The sequence below is a fragment of the Acinonyx jubatus genome, chromosome D4 (assembly GCF_027475565.1).
Source record: "Acinonyx jubatus isolate Ajub_Pintada_27869175 chromosome D4, VMU_Ajub_asm_v1.0, whole genome shotgun sequence".
NCBI lineage: Eukaryota > Metazoa > Chordata > Mammalia > Carnivora > Felidae > Acinonyx > Acinonyx jubatus.
The window spans coordinates 33,389,465-33,406,209 of record NC_069391.1 but is presented as its reverse complement, the minus strand read 5'-3'; the positions used below and the strand labels follow the sequence as shown (position 1 = coordinate 33,406,209).

Below are 16,745 nucleotides of genomic sequence, written 5' to 3'. Positions count from 1 at the left end.
TAAGCAAGAACAGGGCCCTGTGGCCACATCCAGGTCTGGGCCACATTCCAGTCCTTACCCTCAGGGTTCAGGGTCCTTGGGGAAGTCATCTCCCTGAGCCTCGGCATCCTCATCTGTACAATGGGGCAATACTTCCTACAGAAGGAGTTAAGGAAGAGATTGGCGTAAGCACCGTCCTTGGTCACCACGTGAAAAAGGGCCCTACAGGCCTGTCTCTCTGGAAGTGCTGCATCAAAGGCCCAGCATGCGTGTCCTCTCCCACTCTCCTCTGGTCCTACTCGAGCAGGCTGCCTGTGGTTACCTAAGAAAATATCAACCGAATGCAATGCGTGGATCTTTCCGGACCCTGATTCAAAGCAACCAAACGCAAAGAGGCATTTATAAGGCAATCAGGGACGTATCCACATGCACTGGGAATAAGGTGACACAGAAGATATTGTCAATGCTGCAATCCTGGCCCTGCACTTATGTCAGAAAATGTCTCTAGGTTTTAGAATTGCATGCTGAAATTTATAGGGGTAAAATGACAAAATGTCTAGGATTTGGTTTAAAATACCTCAGGGGGGGAAAGAAAAACATGGACGAAGCAAGATGAACAAAGTCTTTAAAATTCTAGAATCTGGGTAAGAAGAGTCATACTATTGTTTTTATCTACTCTTGTGTTTGCAATTCTTTCATAATTACAAAAAGAACTAGATTAGAGACTAGCGACTGAAAATGTAGTTTATAAACCAGCAGCGTCAGCATCACCTGGGAGTATGGATGTCAGAATCGATGCATAAAAATACAGGATGCCCAGGGATATTTAAATTTCAGATAAATGACAAAAAAGTTTTCAGTATAAGTATGCTCTGTGAAATATTTCATTTGTACTAAAAAATACCTTGGCAGTTTCTTACAAACCCAAACATGTAAAGCTACTTGAGGACCTAGCGACTGCACTCGTGGGCATTTACCCGGAGAAACGGAGACTTATCTTCATACAGAAATCTATATATGCCTAAAGCCCCAAATTGGAAACAATCTCGGTGGCTTTCAATGGGTGTCTGGTTAAACAAATGGCGTGCACCCACACCACAGAACATTACTCAGCAATGGAAAAGAGTGAGCAATTGATCCATGCAACAACCTGGATGGATTTCCAGGAAATTACTCTGAGTGACCAAAGCTAAGCCCAAAAGGTTACATACTGTATGGTTCCATCTATGTGACATTCTTAAAATGGCCCAAGGATACAGAAAACATGAATAGACACTTCTCTAAAGAAGACATCCGGATGGCCAACAGGCACATGAAAAGATGCTCTACGTCGCTCCTCATCAGGGAAATACAAATCAAAACCACACTCAGATATCACCTCACGCCAGTCAGAGTGGCCAAAATGAACAAATCAGGAGACTATAGATGCTGGAGAGGATGTGGAGAAACGGCAACCCTCTTGCACTGTTGGTGGGAATGCAAATTGGTGCAGCCACTCTGGAAAACAGTGTGGAGGTTCCTCAAAAAATTAAAAATAGACCTACCCTATGACCCGGCAATAGCACTGCTAGGAATTTACCCAAGGGATACAGGAGTGCTGATGCCTAGGGGCACTTGTACCCCAATGTTTATAGCAGCACTCTCAACAATAGCCAAATTGTGGAAAGAGCCTAAATGTCCATCAACTGATGAATGGATAAAGAAATTGTGGTTTATATACACAATGGAATACTACTTGGCAATGAGAAAGAGTGAAATATGGCCTTTTGTAGCAACGTGGATGGAACTGGAGAGTGTGATGCTAAGTGAAATAAGCCATACAGAGAAAGACAGATACCGTATGTTTTCACTCTTATGTGGATCCTGAGAAACTTAACAGAAGACCATGGGGAGGGGAAGGAAGAAAAAAAAAAGTTAGAGAGGGAGGGAGCCAAACCATAAGAGACTTAAAAACTGAGAATAAACTGAGGGTTGATGGGGGGTGGGAGGGAGGAGAGGGTGGGTGATGGGCATTGAGGAGGGCACCTGTTGGGATGAGCACTGGGTGTTGTATGGAAACCAATTTGAGAATAAATTTCATATTATAAATAAATAAATAAATAAATAAATAAATAAATAAATACATAAATACATAAATACATAAATACATAAATACATAAATACATAAAATGGCCCAAGGATAGAAACAGAGAACATGAACTTCTGATTTCGGCTCAGGCCATGATCTCACCATTCGTGAGTTCGAGCCCTGCGTTGGGCTCTGTGCTGACAGCTTGGAGCCTGGACCCTACTTTGGATTCTGTGTCTCCCTCTCTTCTCTGCCCCTCGCCTGCTCACACTCTTTCTCTCTCAAAAATAAATAAACATTAAAAAAAAAAAAAAGAAATCAGAGAACAGATTAGTGGTTGTCAGTGGTTATAGAGAGAGTGGGGGTGGAGGGAAGTGGCTAGAGCAACAGTAGGGATCTTTGTGGTGGTGGCAATGTTCTGTAGCTAGACTGTACCTATGTCAATATCTTGGTTTTGATATTGTACTCTAGTCTTGCAAGATGTTACCTTTGGGGGAAACTGGGTAAAGGGTTCACAGAATCTCTATGTTATTCTTAAAACTGCATGTGGAATCTACAATGATCTCAAAACAAAAAAGTTTAATCAAAAAGAAAAAAAATAAGCAAAAAAAAGTTATTCGGTGTTTATTTGAAATTCAAGTTTTGGGGCCCCTGGGTGGCTCAGTTAAGCAGCTGACTCTTGATTTCAGCTCAGGTCATGAGGTCGAGGCCTGTGTGGGGTTCTGCACTGGGCACATAGCCTGCTTGAGATTCTCTCTCTCCCTCTCCCTCTGCCCCTCCCCCACTCGTGCAAGGGTGCACACGCGCTCACTCTTTCTCCCTCTCTCTCTCTAAAAAAAAGAGAGAGAGAGATTCAAGTTTAACTGGGCATTCTGTGTTTTATCTGGCAACTCTGGAGCTTGTTGGAACGCAAATTCCCCAGCTCCACTTCTGACCCGTGGAATCAGAGTCTGTGTTGTGACACTCAGGTGTGAGCCCTGATTAGTGGCTTCCACCTCCTGTTGTGCTTGGATTCCTAAGAGTCTGTGATAAAAGCAATTAACATGTGTCCTTGGGCTATTTACGATATTTCAAAAAGGCCAAAAGGAATCACACATTTTACCCAGGATCAGGCTGTACAGGACAAGTGGGTTTCAACTCTCCAGTGGCTTCTCACTGGACTCAGAATAGGCAGACTCCTGCCCTGTCCTCCAAGGCCTTCACAGTCCTAACGCTGCTCCCCTCTCTGACCTTACCTCCCATTGCTCTTGCCCCTGTGACACTGTACCAGTTTGTGTCTCAAACACACCAAAGCCAGAGCCCACACCAAACTCATTTCCACCCCAGGGCCTTTGCACTTGCTATTCACTCTGCCCGAATACCCCACTTCTAGAGTTTCAGGTGGCTCTCTGCTCAAATGTTGCCTCCCCAGAAAGACCTTCTCTGATCATCCTATCTTTCTAAACCAGGTCCACCCTCCCCACCCAGGTAACACTCCAACACATCACACCAACTTATTTTCTTAAATCAGTTGTTAGTACCTACTTATACTCAGTAGTTCACTGAGTTAGAAATTTAGTTCTGGGGGTGCGTGGCTCAGTTAGTTAAGCATCTGACTCTTGATTTTGGCTCAGGTCATGATCTCATGGTTTGTGGGTTTGAGTCCCATGTCGGGCTCTGTGATGACAAGTGCGGAGCCTGCTGGGGATTCTTTCTCTTTGGGGATTCTCTCTCTCTGCCCCTCCCCCACTAGCAGGCTCATCCTCTCTGTCTCTGTCTCTCTCAAAAATAAATAAATAAAACATTAAAAAAAGAAACAGACATTTCTGAAAAAGACCGAGCAATAAAAATCTGAAAAACACATTAATATAGAGTCTGTTCAGTGGATAGAATCTTAAAAAAAAACTTTTTTCAATGTTTATTTATTTTTGAGAGACAGAGAGAGACAGAGTGTGAGTGGGGAAGGGGCATAGAGAGAGGGAGACACAGAATCCAAAGCAGGCTCCAGGCTCTGAGCTGTCAGCACAGAGCCTGACATGGGGCTTGAACTCACAAGCCACAAGATCATGACCCGAGTGGGAGTTGGATGCTTAACCAACTGAGCCACCCAGGTGCCCCTGGATAGAGCCTTTTAAAAGCACCCAGAGCTTGAGAAAAACAAGTGGTTAAATGGGTCATCCCTAGGAGACCTTTGAACTCTGACCTTTAAGTCTTTCCATAAATCCCATTTTATACTTGTCCCTCCCCAGCATGAAAAATTTCAGCTCTAGAATACAGTTCACACTTCTCATCCTGGCATTCAAGGCCCTTCTCATCTGGCCCCATCCAGGTCCCCAGGGTACTTCCCTTCCTCCCCTTCGACACAGACTGTTCATTTGTTCTGGCCAGACTGTTCTCTGCATTATTATCTGGTCACTCCATGTACAGTCCCACCTCTATGCCTTTGCTGATGCCATTCCTTTTGCCAACGACACCCTCCCTATTTATTTAGATGAACAATCATTGGGTAATTTGTTCAATCAATGAAAATTTATGAGCACCAACTGCATGCCCAACATGTGATATTTAGGTCAACACAGTAGCCATTCTCCGCTCCCCCCATTCCAAGTGCATTAGGAGGTACTAGCAGAAGAACACAAATAACTCTAATTCAAAGTAATCAGGGTGTGGTATCCTAAGAAAGGAATATGCTGTAGACTACATCCAAAAAAGAAGAATGCCTTGGAGATTTGGGAGAGGGAGAAAGAGAGGCCATTCATGAACATGGTATACATTTCCACTTATTTAGGTGATCTTTAATACTAGTTTTTCAATAATGCTCTGTATTTTCCTCCTTTTGTTTGTTCATTCCTATATATCTAATCTTATTGCACTGCAAATGTTTACATATTGTAAGTGTTCTTAGTATATAAAAATGCAATTCATTTTTGTATTCTGATTTTTTTGTATGCAGCCACCTTCCAAAAACCCTTATCATTTTTCTAATAATTTGACCATATATTCTTTTGGGTTTCTATGTAGGCAATCATACCTATAAAGAAGAGTGATTTTGTGTCTTCCATTTCAATCCTTCTACCTTAACTTATTTTTCAGCTTTACTGTGCAGGCCAGGACCTTTACCTCACTGCTGATTTTAAAGGGATGTTTCTAACATTCCATCTTTATGAATGTTTGCATCATATTAACAAAGAGATCAAATATCACTGATATCACCAATAATGGGACAAACTGACAACATGTGTCACAAGACATATGAACTGAGGATTCAACACCATTTGTTTAATATTCTTACCCAAAATGTATAATATAAATCTAATCATGAGAAAACAATTTCAAAAATCCAAATTTTAAAATGTTCTACAAAATAGCTGTCCTTTACCTGCTTAAAAATGTTAGTATCATGAAATGAAGTAGACTAAGACACATGACAAAATACAATGAAGGGTCCTGAGTTGGGGGACCAGACCCCAACTGGTCCAGACATAAAATTTCTATACATACACATATGGAGAGAAAGATATAAAAGAGATAAAAAGTAACCCTGGCAGAATGTTAGCAACGGGTGAATCTAAATAAAAGTTTTTAAAAATTCTGTTTATGTTAGTGAAATGCTCTTTTCCCGATTTGCTAAGAATTTATATCATGAATGGGTACTGAGCTTTATCAAATGATTTTTCTGCATTTATGGAGATGACTGTATGGCTTTCTCCCTTCATTTGTTAATGTAATGATTTATGTTTCTAGACTTATTAATATTAAACTGTCCTTAGTTTCTGGAATAAATCCAGCTTGGTTAGAATGCATCCTTTTTTAAATTCACTGCTGGATTTTGTTTGCTAGCCATTCTGCATACATCTTGAGTGAGACTGCGCTGTCATTTTCCTTTCTTGTTTTCTCCTTATCTGGTTTTGGAATCAAAGTTACATTGGCTCATAGAACAAGGAGGGGAGAAGTCCCTCTTTTTCTTCTCTCTAGATGTGTTTGCAAAATATTGGAATAATCAGTTCCTTGGAAGTTATATAGAAACTGCCTGTAAAACCACATGAACATCGTATCATCCTTATGTACGTGTTTGTATAAAATATAGCTTATAAAAAAAGGCATGAAATGCAAGTGTTCAGCTTAATGAATTGCTGGAAAATAAATTACCCATACATCTGCCATCTTCTCAGGTTAAGACATGAACTATCACCACACAAAGAAGACGCCCCCCTTCCATGGATATTCTCCAGTCATAACTACTCCCCTCCCTCAGGGAGTGATAATCGTCCTGGATTTCATGACAGTCCTTTGCTTGCTCTTCCTGAAAATTGTTCTACTTACTAATACATCCCTTCAGGTAGAATTTAATTTAGTCTGTACCTATCTTTAGGTAAAGAGAGTGAGATCGTTTGTAATTTGTTTGGTTTCTTTTCCTCAAAATTGTCATTAAGATTCATCCATGTTGTGGTACGTATGTATGTATACTTTGTTCCTTTTCATGACTGTGCAGATTCCCTATTATGGAGACATTATCATTTATTTATTCAATTCTTGGACATTTGAGTTTTTGCAGTTTTGTGATAATATTAACAACACTCCTATGCACATTCTTGTATTTGTGTCCTGATGCACGTAAACACATTGCATGGGATATACCAAGGAGTGGAATCTCTGGGTCAGAACGTATGTGTATTTTCCTCTTTACTAGAAGCTGTCACGTTTTGCTTCAAAACACATGTGACAAAAAACCAAAAAAACACACCAAAAAACCCCCCAAAAAACCACGTGTGACAGTTGACACTGTCACCAGAAGTGTCTGAGAGTTTACACTGTTCCATGTCCTTGCCACAACTTCCTATTGTTAGATTTCTACATCTTTGTCAATTCTGTGGTTGTGGTGGCATCTCATTGTGGTCTCCTGGTGAGATACTAGTGGATGGGAGTTGAAAATGTATCGTTCGATGTCGATTTCTAATTCAATTCCGTTGGGATCAGAAAACCTGGTCTATGAGATTCCATTTTGTATTTATGACTTTAATTTCTGAAGTCCTTTGTGGGGGGGGGGGTCTAAGTCTGTAGTTTGTTGTCTCAGCTGACTCTTCCTCGTGGTGGCTCACATGCTTGGTGATCTCAGATTACAAATTTCCCTGATCTGACTCTGTAGGAGTCCTGTCCACATCGGGGATGCCTTCCTCTGGAGAAACTTCCTATCTGCCTCTGCTGTGAGCCAGAGGCACTACCAACCGGGATCTCTCTAGCTCTTTTGCAGGTTCAGCCTTAAGAAGATTCAGGCTCGGTATCCTGACAAGGTCTGCTACTAAGTTAAGCTATACAAAATTACCACTTCTGGGTTAAAAAACTATTAAGTATCAGCAATTGCATATGGTCTAACCTATACTGTTAACATGTGCCGGCAGGACAAGCTTGTTCTTTCTGTTTGCTTACTGCTTACCTCTCCCAGTTAGATTTTTTGGCTCAAGATTTGTTTCTTTTTGCTGGGGAGGGGAAGTGGCCTTGGAGATTTCCCCAACATCTTGTGAGCCCAGCAATGCATCACAAATTACATTTTATTCAGGAGTGAATCATTTCGCAGTGAGGGAGTAGTCCTAAGAGTAGCTAGAAGCTAGCTAGGTAGCTTCAGCTAGAAGCTGAAATCCCAGGATAGGTATTTTTTTTTCTCAATGAGGAAACCAAAGCTCAAGGAAGTGAACCGACTCAAGGTCACATGGCTGGTAATAAGCAGGGTTAGGATTCGAATCCACATAAGAGACCAGAACCCAGGCTCTTTCTGCTTCCCCTCTGTCTGTACAGCCTCCAGAGGGCTGCTTGGACCTGGGGCTTAGCAGGCAGCCTTACCTGGCTCAAGGGAATGACGAGGAAGGCTCCCCCACCAGCGCACTCGGTCACGACCGCAATGAAACGGGGGTTCACGGCGCAGAAGTGATTGTCGTGGACGCTGTGGGTGATGGGCACCGAGTCGTAGCAATTCTCTTTGCTGGCTGGTTTGCCAAAGACGTGGCGGAACTTGGAGCTCCGGTACTGGGGATGCCATGACATCTGCGGGAGACAAACAGGACAAAAGGGGCATGAGGCTCGCTGCCCTGATGGTGGGACACTCAGGGAGCTCACCTTCAGCGGGCACGACCAGCACAGTGGTCAGTTCCGGGTGGACAATGTGCTATGAAGGGCAACCAAACGAACCGACTGTTATTGTGGCTACTTCTGTGGATCTGGTGAGACGGTGTATGGTTATTGCTGGCCTGTTTGCTTGTCATTTCTTCAAGCGTAAGAACAAAAGGCAGAAATGCAAGAGACAGAACTCACCACCTTCCCCCCCTCTCCACCATCTCAGCAGGCACCCCAGCCGTGCCACGCCACTCAGCCCAGCTAAGAGGGTCACACTGTGTCCTCTGGAGCCAGCCTGCCTGGGCTCCAATCCCAGCTTTGCCACTTACCAGCTGGGCGAGCAAGTGACTCAAGTCTGAGTTCTCAGTTTCCTCATCTGTAAAATGGGGATAACAAAATCATCTGTCTCATAGACTTGTCATGAGGGCTAAATTACATGATACATTAAGGTCCCTTGATCTACAGTAGTAATTACTCCCAATATTATCATCCAGGCATCTTGAACTTCTCCAGATCCTCATCCAGCCCTGTATTTGTTCACTCTGTCTACTGAGCACCACTGGACGACTGGGCCCCGTGCCTGGCACTGGGGGCTGGAGAGAATAAGCATGAGCCCATCCTTACAGGAGTGAAGAATCCTGTGAGCAAGGCCACTACAGGAGTCCGGGCCACTGGGACCCAGTGTACTCTAGGCAATAATGGAGATTTGTACATGGCAGTCAGGGAAGGCTTCCCGGGGGAAGTGACATGTGAGCTGTGATTTGAAGGATGAGGAAGAGTTGGCTATGTTGACAGGACAGTGGTAAGGTGGGGGGAAGATATCCCCGGCAGATGGAACAGCCTAAGCAAAGGCCCAGAGACAGAAGCAAACATGGAATGTTTGGGAAACTACATGTGGTTTAGTAAGATTAGCAAGGTGATGTTAAACACACACACACACACACACACACACACACACACACACACACGTAAACTGGATGATATGAGTGAGGAGAACACAGCTAGAGGGGTGAGCAGGGCTAGATCATGAATGGCAGAAGAGGGTCTCGGCCTCATCAGTGGCCAAACACACGACACACGTGGCCTCTCAGCCCTGCTGATGCCCAGGTCAAGCCCCTGACCCCAGTCTCTGACCCCACCGGGCCTTCTTGTCCACGTTCCTCATCTGGGCCAGAGAGATCCTTCTGGACCAAGCCTGGATGTATTCCTCACCACCCTCCTGAGGTCACCCTTGGATGCTCCTGATTTACTGCCGCCCTGCAGGAGCAAGGCCAAACCCAGCCTGGCATTTAAGGCCTTCTGGTGAGGTCCTGCCCCATATTCCGAGATTCAACTTTCCTTGCTCATCTTCTAAAGGGTACTTTCCAGATAAAGAACCCCCAGCTTCCCTGAACCTGCTTTTGCATTTCCAGTCCTCTGGACCCTCCCCCTTGCTTTCCCCTCTGCTTGGCCTGCCCTTCACCACCCCGTATCCCCTGTCTCCCCATCTCCCCATCTCCACCTTCCCTTCTCCAGCTCCCACGTCCTCCTCTGGAGTCTTCCACGACACCACAAGTAGCAGATCTCTGGTTCTCCTCTCCTCTCTCTCACCCCAACCTGCCATGTCTCCTTGCTGCCCTCAGGCTCTTGACACTCTTGGCTCTGATTCCTGAGTCTGGTGTCAGGTCTCATCTCCTCTGCTGCTTGCAGGCTCCTCAGAGAAAGGCCTGGCGCTCTGCTCCAGGAGTGCCCAGCCCAGAGCTCTGCCCACCCCGGGCCCTAGGAACTTCCCAAGGGCAGGCATGTGTGTGCTGGGCACCCACAGGGTCAGGACCAAAGAAGGCACTTGCTCTGTGTTCAGTTCAAAGGCACAAGATTAGACTGTTGACCTCAAGAGGTCATGGTGATCAGGGGTCTGACCCATGAGCCAAACTCTTTACAGGGAAGCCCATCAGCCTCACGGGACAGGTCTGTCCTGTGAAGCTCAGCTCCTTTTAGGAGCTGCATTTGCCAGAGCTACAGGAAGCAGCACAGAATGCAGGGACAAACTAATTAATGTCCATCTGATCCCAGAAAGGGTGTAAGAAGCTGTATAGAAATGGAAAGCACACAAGATAGGAGCAAATGGAAAAGCCTTGGCAAGGAAATGGGGACAAGGGAAAATGCAGGGACACAGAGATCGCCTGATATTTGGAGGTAGTTAAGCTACTGAACGTGTGTTGCCAGGTCCTCCACACAGTGCAGGTGCACTTCAGACTCGGCTCCAAGCTTCCTAGTGGCCAATTCGATAAGGGAAACAGAATCACAAAGGGATTTAGCCAGCCACCACTTGCTAAGGAGCAGCACAGCTTTTCTCTGCAGGGGGTCCTGAGGGAAATGAGTCCTGGGGGTCCTCACAGAAAGAAATCACGAGGACTGAGATGTCCCTAGGGTCTTGGTAATTAGATGGCAGCGGAGGAACTGCCTTGGGCCAGGGCTGGGGTTAGGAAAGTAGGGGGGCACGTCAGCAGGCTCAGCTCCAGGCCTCCCAACTCTGCCTCACCTTCAGCAGCTGCCATGGCGGGGCGGAGGGGACACCCATCTGTGGCCAATGGTGGGGCTCATCAGACATTCTATTGCTCCCTTCACGTCCCTACCTCCTTGCTGTTGGGCAGTCACGGAACTGATTCTAGCACCAATGGATCAGGGACAGCAGTGGTGTGTGCCACTTTCAGGCTGAAACATGGAAGACCTGCCTGTGACCCTCCAGAACTCTTGTCCTTGGTTGAAGGGATGAAAAGGCCACATCTTCTGCATGATGTGGCTTCCATCATCCTGGGTCCCCAAGGGGTCCTGTGGAACAGAGGATCTCCCCCTAACGAAGTCCCTGACTCTGTCATAGCGTGACAGGAAATAAACCTGCAGAGCAAACCAGTTAGAAAGTGGGGCCATTTGTCCCAGAGCTGAGCCTACTGTCCTGACTAACACACTGCTCCATGCAGCCCCAACCAACGGTAAACTGGGAAATGGCTGTCTGTGCTTAGTGTGGCTGGGGCACAGGAACCTGCGGGAAAGAAATGGGCGAGGAGGCAGGACCCAGATCACCTCAGGAGCCATGTAAAAGAACTCAGACTCTGAAGGCAATGAGGAGTCGCTGAGGCGATTAAAACAGGGGATCGAGCAGAGCTCACTTTTAGGAGGACTGTCTTGATTGCCAAGAGCAAGAAAGGGTGGGACAGGTGACAGGTGAGGATCACCTGGGCTGAAATAGGGCAGAGGAGATAGAGAAGAGGAGACATGTCAGTGAGAAACCAAGCAGGGGAGATAAGCCAGCTTTTGGGCTCAAGGGCTGTGGGCTGTCGGGTGAGAGGGTCCATCACGGCTGCAGAAATCCACATGACTGACCATTAGCATCAGTCCTGGCCCCTCTGGCCATTCTTGGTGTCCTCCCTTCACAGCCTGGGGCTTGGCCCCACACCTGAGGGAGGGCTCTCAGCCCAGGGTCAGGGTCAGGGGGCCTCAAGAGGCATGGTCAATGACTGTCCTTCAGCTCAGTCACTTCCTGGGCAATGACAACTCACAGTTTTTGGGTGCTTGCTATGTGCCAGGTGCCATTCCCAGCATGAATTTAACAGGCAGGTACTACTTTGCTCCCCATTACAGATGTGGAGGTGGAGGCAGAGAAGGGAAGTAACCCACCCAAGGGTGCACAGCTTGTAAACTGTGGAGCTGGGGGCAGGGACGCAGTCCTGCCCCCAGAGCCTCCATCTCCAGGTTCCTGCAGATAGCGACCGTGATGAGGAAATCTCCTTCACACCCATTCACCCTGGATCTCCTCTCAGCCCAGAAGAGGAGACATCATGACCATTATCACCCCCAAGTTACAGAAAAGTAAAACAGAGGTGCCTGGGTGGCTCAGTAAGTTGAGCATATGACTCTTGATTTCGGCTCAGCATATGACTCTTGATTTCGGCTCAGGTTATGATCTCACGGTCATGAGTTCAAGCCCCGTGTCACCTACTTAAGATTCTCTTTCTCTCTCCTTCTGCACACCTCCCCACCAAAATTAAAAAAAAAAACAAACTAACTAACTAAAACATGGCTTAGGAAGCTACGTGGACACCTTTTGAAAAGAGGGCTGTTTGCCTCCATTGATGAAGCCAGCGGCTGTGAAACAGTGACAGAAAACTAAAACTCTGTCAGCGACCTTCTGTCCCTCTGCCCCCAACACCTCTCCCCACTCTACCCCGCCCTACCCTGCCCAGCACCTTATCTCCACTGCCAAGTTTCTTCCAGATCTGTTGTCATGGAAGGAAACTTAGAGAAGTGGGGGATAGGGCCAAGCCAAGCAGGCCATCTCTCTCTCTGTGCCCACGGGATGGGCATGTGCACACATATATGTGGGTGAACTTTGTGCAAAGGTGTATGCACTGGGTGTGCATGTCTGTGCATGAGCACTGCTTTCATCCTATGTGCCCGTGTACTCCTGTGCATGCATGTGTGCGTCTCTTTGGGTATTCAATTGCATCTGTGCCTGGATGTGTGTATCTGTGCATGCGTGAATCTAAGGACTCAGCAATTCAGAGAGCGAGAGTTTCCCCTGCTCATTTCCCCCACAAGCAGGCACTTGCCTGGAAATGCAGCCTGTAGCGGGCCCTCAGCACTGCAAGGGCCCTCACCCATGGGCTGGGCCAGAACGGCTGATCTGGGCCAGATTTATCCCATGCCACCAGTCCCATCCTGCCTGGTGCCAGGCTGGGCCCACATCAAAGTCGCAGCATGCCTTCTTAGGTGTGGCGGGCCAGCCCGCTGGGGCACAAAGCAGGGGTGGCATCACTTCCGCTGCTGCTGCTATCCCATGTGTGTTTAGCCATGGGATTAGGCTTTGTGGACTCCGAATTCCCTGCCCCCACTACTAAAAAAGATTTAGTCATCTCTGGGTTTAACGTCCCACTGAGTTTACTTCTTAATGCCTGACAGTGGAATGGCTTGCTCCCTGCCCCATCCCTTCCAGCTCTCCTGCAGGTAAGTGGAGATAGTTGTTTCATTTGATGAGGGCAAAAGTGAGGTGCCAGGGAAGCGATTTGACCAAGATCATATTAATAGGGGCAGTGGAGGTGGGAAGCAGAAGCCAAGGCTTGACCCAGGGGTCCCTCTTCCTGCCGCATGCTCCTCTCTGACGTGTAGAGAAAGAGATGGAGAGACACACACAGACAGAGACTGTCCCGCCTGCCCCCAAAGGCCTGTCTTCGCAGCCCAGCCCTGCAACATTACAGGACGAGGGTAAGCTGCAGGGTGAATGAAACCAAACCCAAATTGGGTGTGGTACGAACCAGCATAATAGATTATTCACTAATTGTCTGTTCCTGGCCTCAGGGAAAGAATGAAATTATCTAATTTGGTTTTAGCCATCGGAGGTGGGTAGGAGTCTGGTGCTGCTGGCTACCCTTGTCCCTTTGTAAGTTTGGGGTTCCACATCTAATATTTGGAGTTTTACTTTCTTTCTCTTAAAACCTGACCTTGTGGCCAGTGAGCTGCCCCCATATTGCCTTGGGAGAAGGTCTAAACCACCATATTTGTATCAGTGCAGTTAATAGAGGGGCATTAGAACCACAGTTTCTTAGGTTTAAAAACTGAAAAGATTACTGTAAGAGTAAAGAACACTCTATTTGAAGGTGATCTATAAAGACCAAGAGTTAACACAACACACAGCTGATTATGGGCGGGTCCCTCATCTTGACTCCAATCTTTGACCAACTACTACCCATCATAGGGCTTGTCCTGATCCTGACCTTGGCTCCAAACTTGCCTGGAAACCATTCTCTTTTGTCCTGAATCCTTATCAGGGCCTGTGACCCACCCCAGAAGTGGGATATCTGGTTCTGGAAACAAGGCCCAGCTGAGGTCAAGGCCCCTGTGGCTGACATAGGTCTCTGCTTAACCAGCCATTCACCTGGAGGCATCCTGCCCACCAGGCAGAAAGAAGAAACCACAGGTCTTGGCGACTTCCTGCTAGTGAGAATTTTATCCACAGTCATTTCTGCTTGTCTGAGGCCACGCCCTGTTGTACTTGTCACTCCTTGGCACAAAGTGTCTATTTTCGTCTTCCACAGGCCAGTAAAAGGGTCTGCAGTGAAAGGTTGGGACGCAGGGACGTGGAGCCTCGGGGTCTCACTTTGCAGGCTTAGTTTTCCTCCCTTTCTTCAGAGCAAGAAGAGGCCTTGTTGCTCTCCACAGAACTTGGGGGACCCGCTGTCCTGGTTTGCCTAAGGTGTAGGGTATGGGACAGGGGCATATTCCCAATGGAAGACTTTCAGTGCTAAAATAAGGAAAGTCCCAGGCAAATGGGGACAAGTTGGTCACCCCCCACCCCCCACCAACCACAGAGATCTCCAGAGAACCATTATCTGATTCACATGCGATGATTTTTTTTTTTTTTTAAGTAGGCTCGATGTCCAGTGTGGAGCCCGATGTGGGGTTTGAATTTACGGACCCCGAGAGCAAGGCCTGAGCTGAGATCAAGAGTCTGATGCTTAAGCAACTGAGCCACCCAGGTGTCCCACATGCAATGATTCTATTCTAAGTCACTCATAACCTTGACTCTGGCAATTTGCTGTGTGGAAGAGAAGGCTCTAGAACCAATTTCCTAAAGAGCCCAACATCCCGAACCAGAGCATAGAACATTTCAAAGCAGAAAAATACAAGGTTTGTAAAGGGAGGTGAACCTAGCTTAATTCAATCAGTAATCTCCACTCGCTATTGGCTTAGTGCTTATTCTGGGCCAGGCCCCGTGTTGGGATTGAGACGGGGCAGCGAGGGCTGGGCCGTTCTGTCACTGCTCTCCACATGTTTACACCTCTTGAGGAAATGGCTGAGAGCAGGAAGACAGGACATGGCACGATCTTAGACTGGTAAAGCACAGGGCTGTGGACTGTGACCTCAAATGCACATGAGAATCATTTACATCAGATCACTGGGTGTGGGACCTCTGCACCAGTTCTGTCCAACACGGGGGTCTCGTGGCTTCTAAATTAAAGTCAAAATGATTAAAAGAGGGGCGCCTGGGTGGTTCAGTGGGTTAAGCGTCCGACTTCCACTCAGGTCATGATCTCACAGTTCGTGAGTTCCAGCCCCGCATTGGGCTCTGTGCTGACGGTTCAGAGCCTGGAGCCTCCTTCCGATTCTGTGTCTCCCTCTCTCTCTCTGCCCCTCCCCTGCTCATGCTCAGCTCTCTCTATCAAAAATAAATAAACACTAAAAAAAATATATAAAATGCACCTCCTCAATCACATTACCAACATTTCAAGTGCTCAATAGCCACATGTGGCTACTGGGTACTCAATTAACAGTGTATTGACAGATCATGTACACCACACCTGTGTGACTTTGGGCAGGCTAACTTAATGTATCTATTTCCTCACCAGTAAAATCAGGCACAGTAATAGATAATAGTTAACTTACTTGCTTACTATGTATGAAGTATGTTCTATGTACTAACTTAATCCTCATGGCAAGTACTATTATCCCCCCATTTTTACAGATGAGACAACTGGGGGCTCAGAGAGGCAAAGCAACTTGTCCAAAATCACACAGCTAGCAGGCGGCTGAGCTGGAATTTGAAGCCAAGCTGTTTAGTCCTGGATCCACACTCTTTCACAGGGCTGTCCAGATGATTAAATGAGAGAATCCACACAGCACATGGAGTGATGCTGGGTGCGTACTTAGTGCTCTACACGTTTGCTGTTAAGACTGTTGTGGTCCCTTGGGGTGCCTGGGTGGCTCAGTCAATTGAGCGTCCGACTTCAGCTCAGGTCATGATCTCGCAGTTCATGGGTCTGAGCCCCGCATAGGACTCTGTGCTGACAGCACAGAGCCTGGAGCCCTCTCTCTCTCTCTCTCCCTTCCCCCACCTCTCTAAAAAATGAATAAATAAACATTAAGAAAAAAATACTGTTGTGGTCCCAATGTTTACAGGACACTAAGATTTGATTTAGTATATGATAGGTACGTGTTGAAGGCCCAACATTTGGGGGATCTAAGTAAAAATCCCAAACCAGAAAGTGCAAAACAGACGCGAGGCATAGAGTTCTCATCCCCAGGGCTCACCACGTTGATGGAGGGAACAGACAAGCACCCATGAAAAGCTAACCAATCATCCATCTTAGTCAAGAAGAACCCAACGAGTGTATGTGTGCGTCTCTGTGGCAGGACTCTTGGGGTGGAAACCAGCCGCCTAGCTCAGCCGCATGCTGAGGTGGCCGCTGGGGGAGGGGGGGGGAGGCTCTCGGTGGGGGTGGAAGGGAAGACAGGGGCAGCCCTTGGTTCTCTCCATTAACATAGGCCACAGAGGATACTGGGGACACTGCTTCAGGGCAACCCCCCACCAGACTTCCTCCGGGGTCGTTTCAGCAGTGAAGGCAGGGGTTCCTGCAGCTAGAAGTAAAAACAGTCCTATCTCCATGTTTTCTCTGCCATGCGTACCCTCCTCTGCTCCCATCTCCCTTCCTCCAGGTCTCTGGTCCTTCTGGTCCAGCACGGATGGCTCCCTGCAGGCTCCAGGAAATACAGATTGAGTCAGAGAGAGAACCAAGAAAATGCCTCTCTCCTCCTGATAAGATTAGGCCCGAAGAAGCCCCTCCTCCTGACAGCTGAC

At 47.0% G+C, this 16,745-nt stretch overlaps 1 protein-coding gene across 2 annotated transcripts in view; it reads right to left on the bottom strand.

Moving 5' to 3' along the window:
• CORO2A (coronin 2A) overlaps positions 1-16,745 on the bottom strand; it is a 56,229-nt gene that overhangs the window by 20,456 nt on the left and 19,028 nt on the right. For both annotated transcript variants that reach the window (XM_027039521.2, XM_053204893.1), the window contains exon 2: positions 7,865-8,065. In XM_027039521.2, the coding sequence (XP_026895322.1) occupies positions 7,865-8,065 (201 nt within the window). The remainder of the gene's footprint in view (positions 1-7,864; positions 8,066-16,745) is intronic.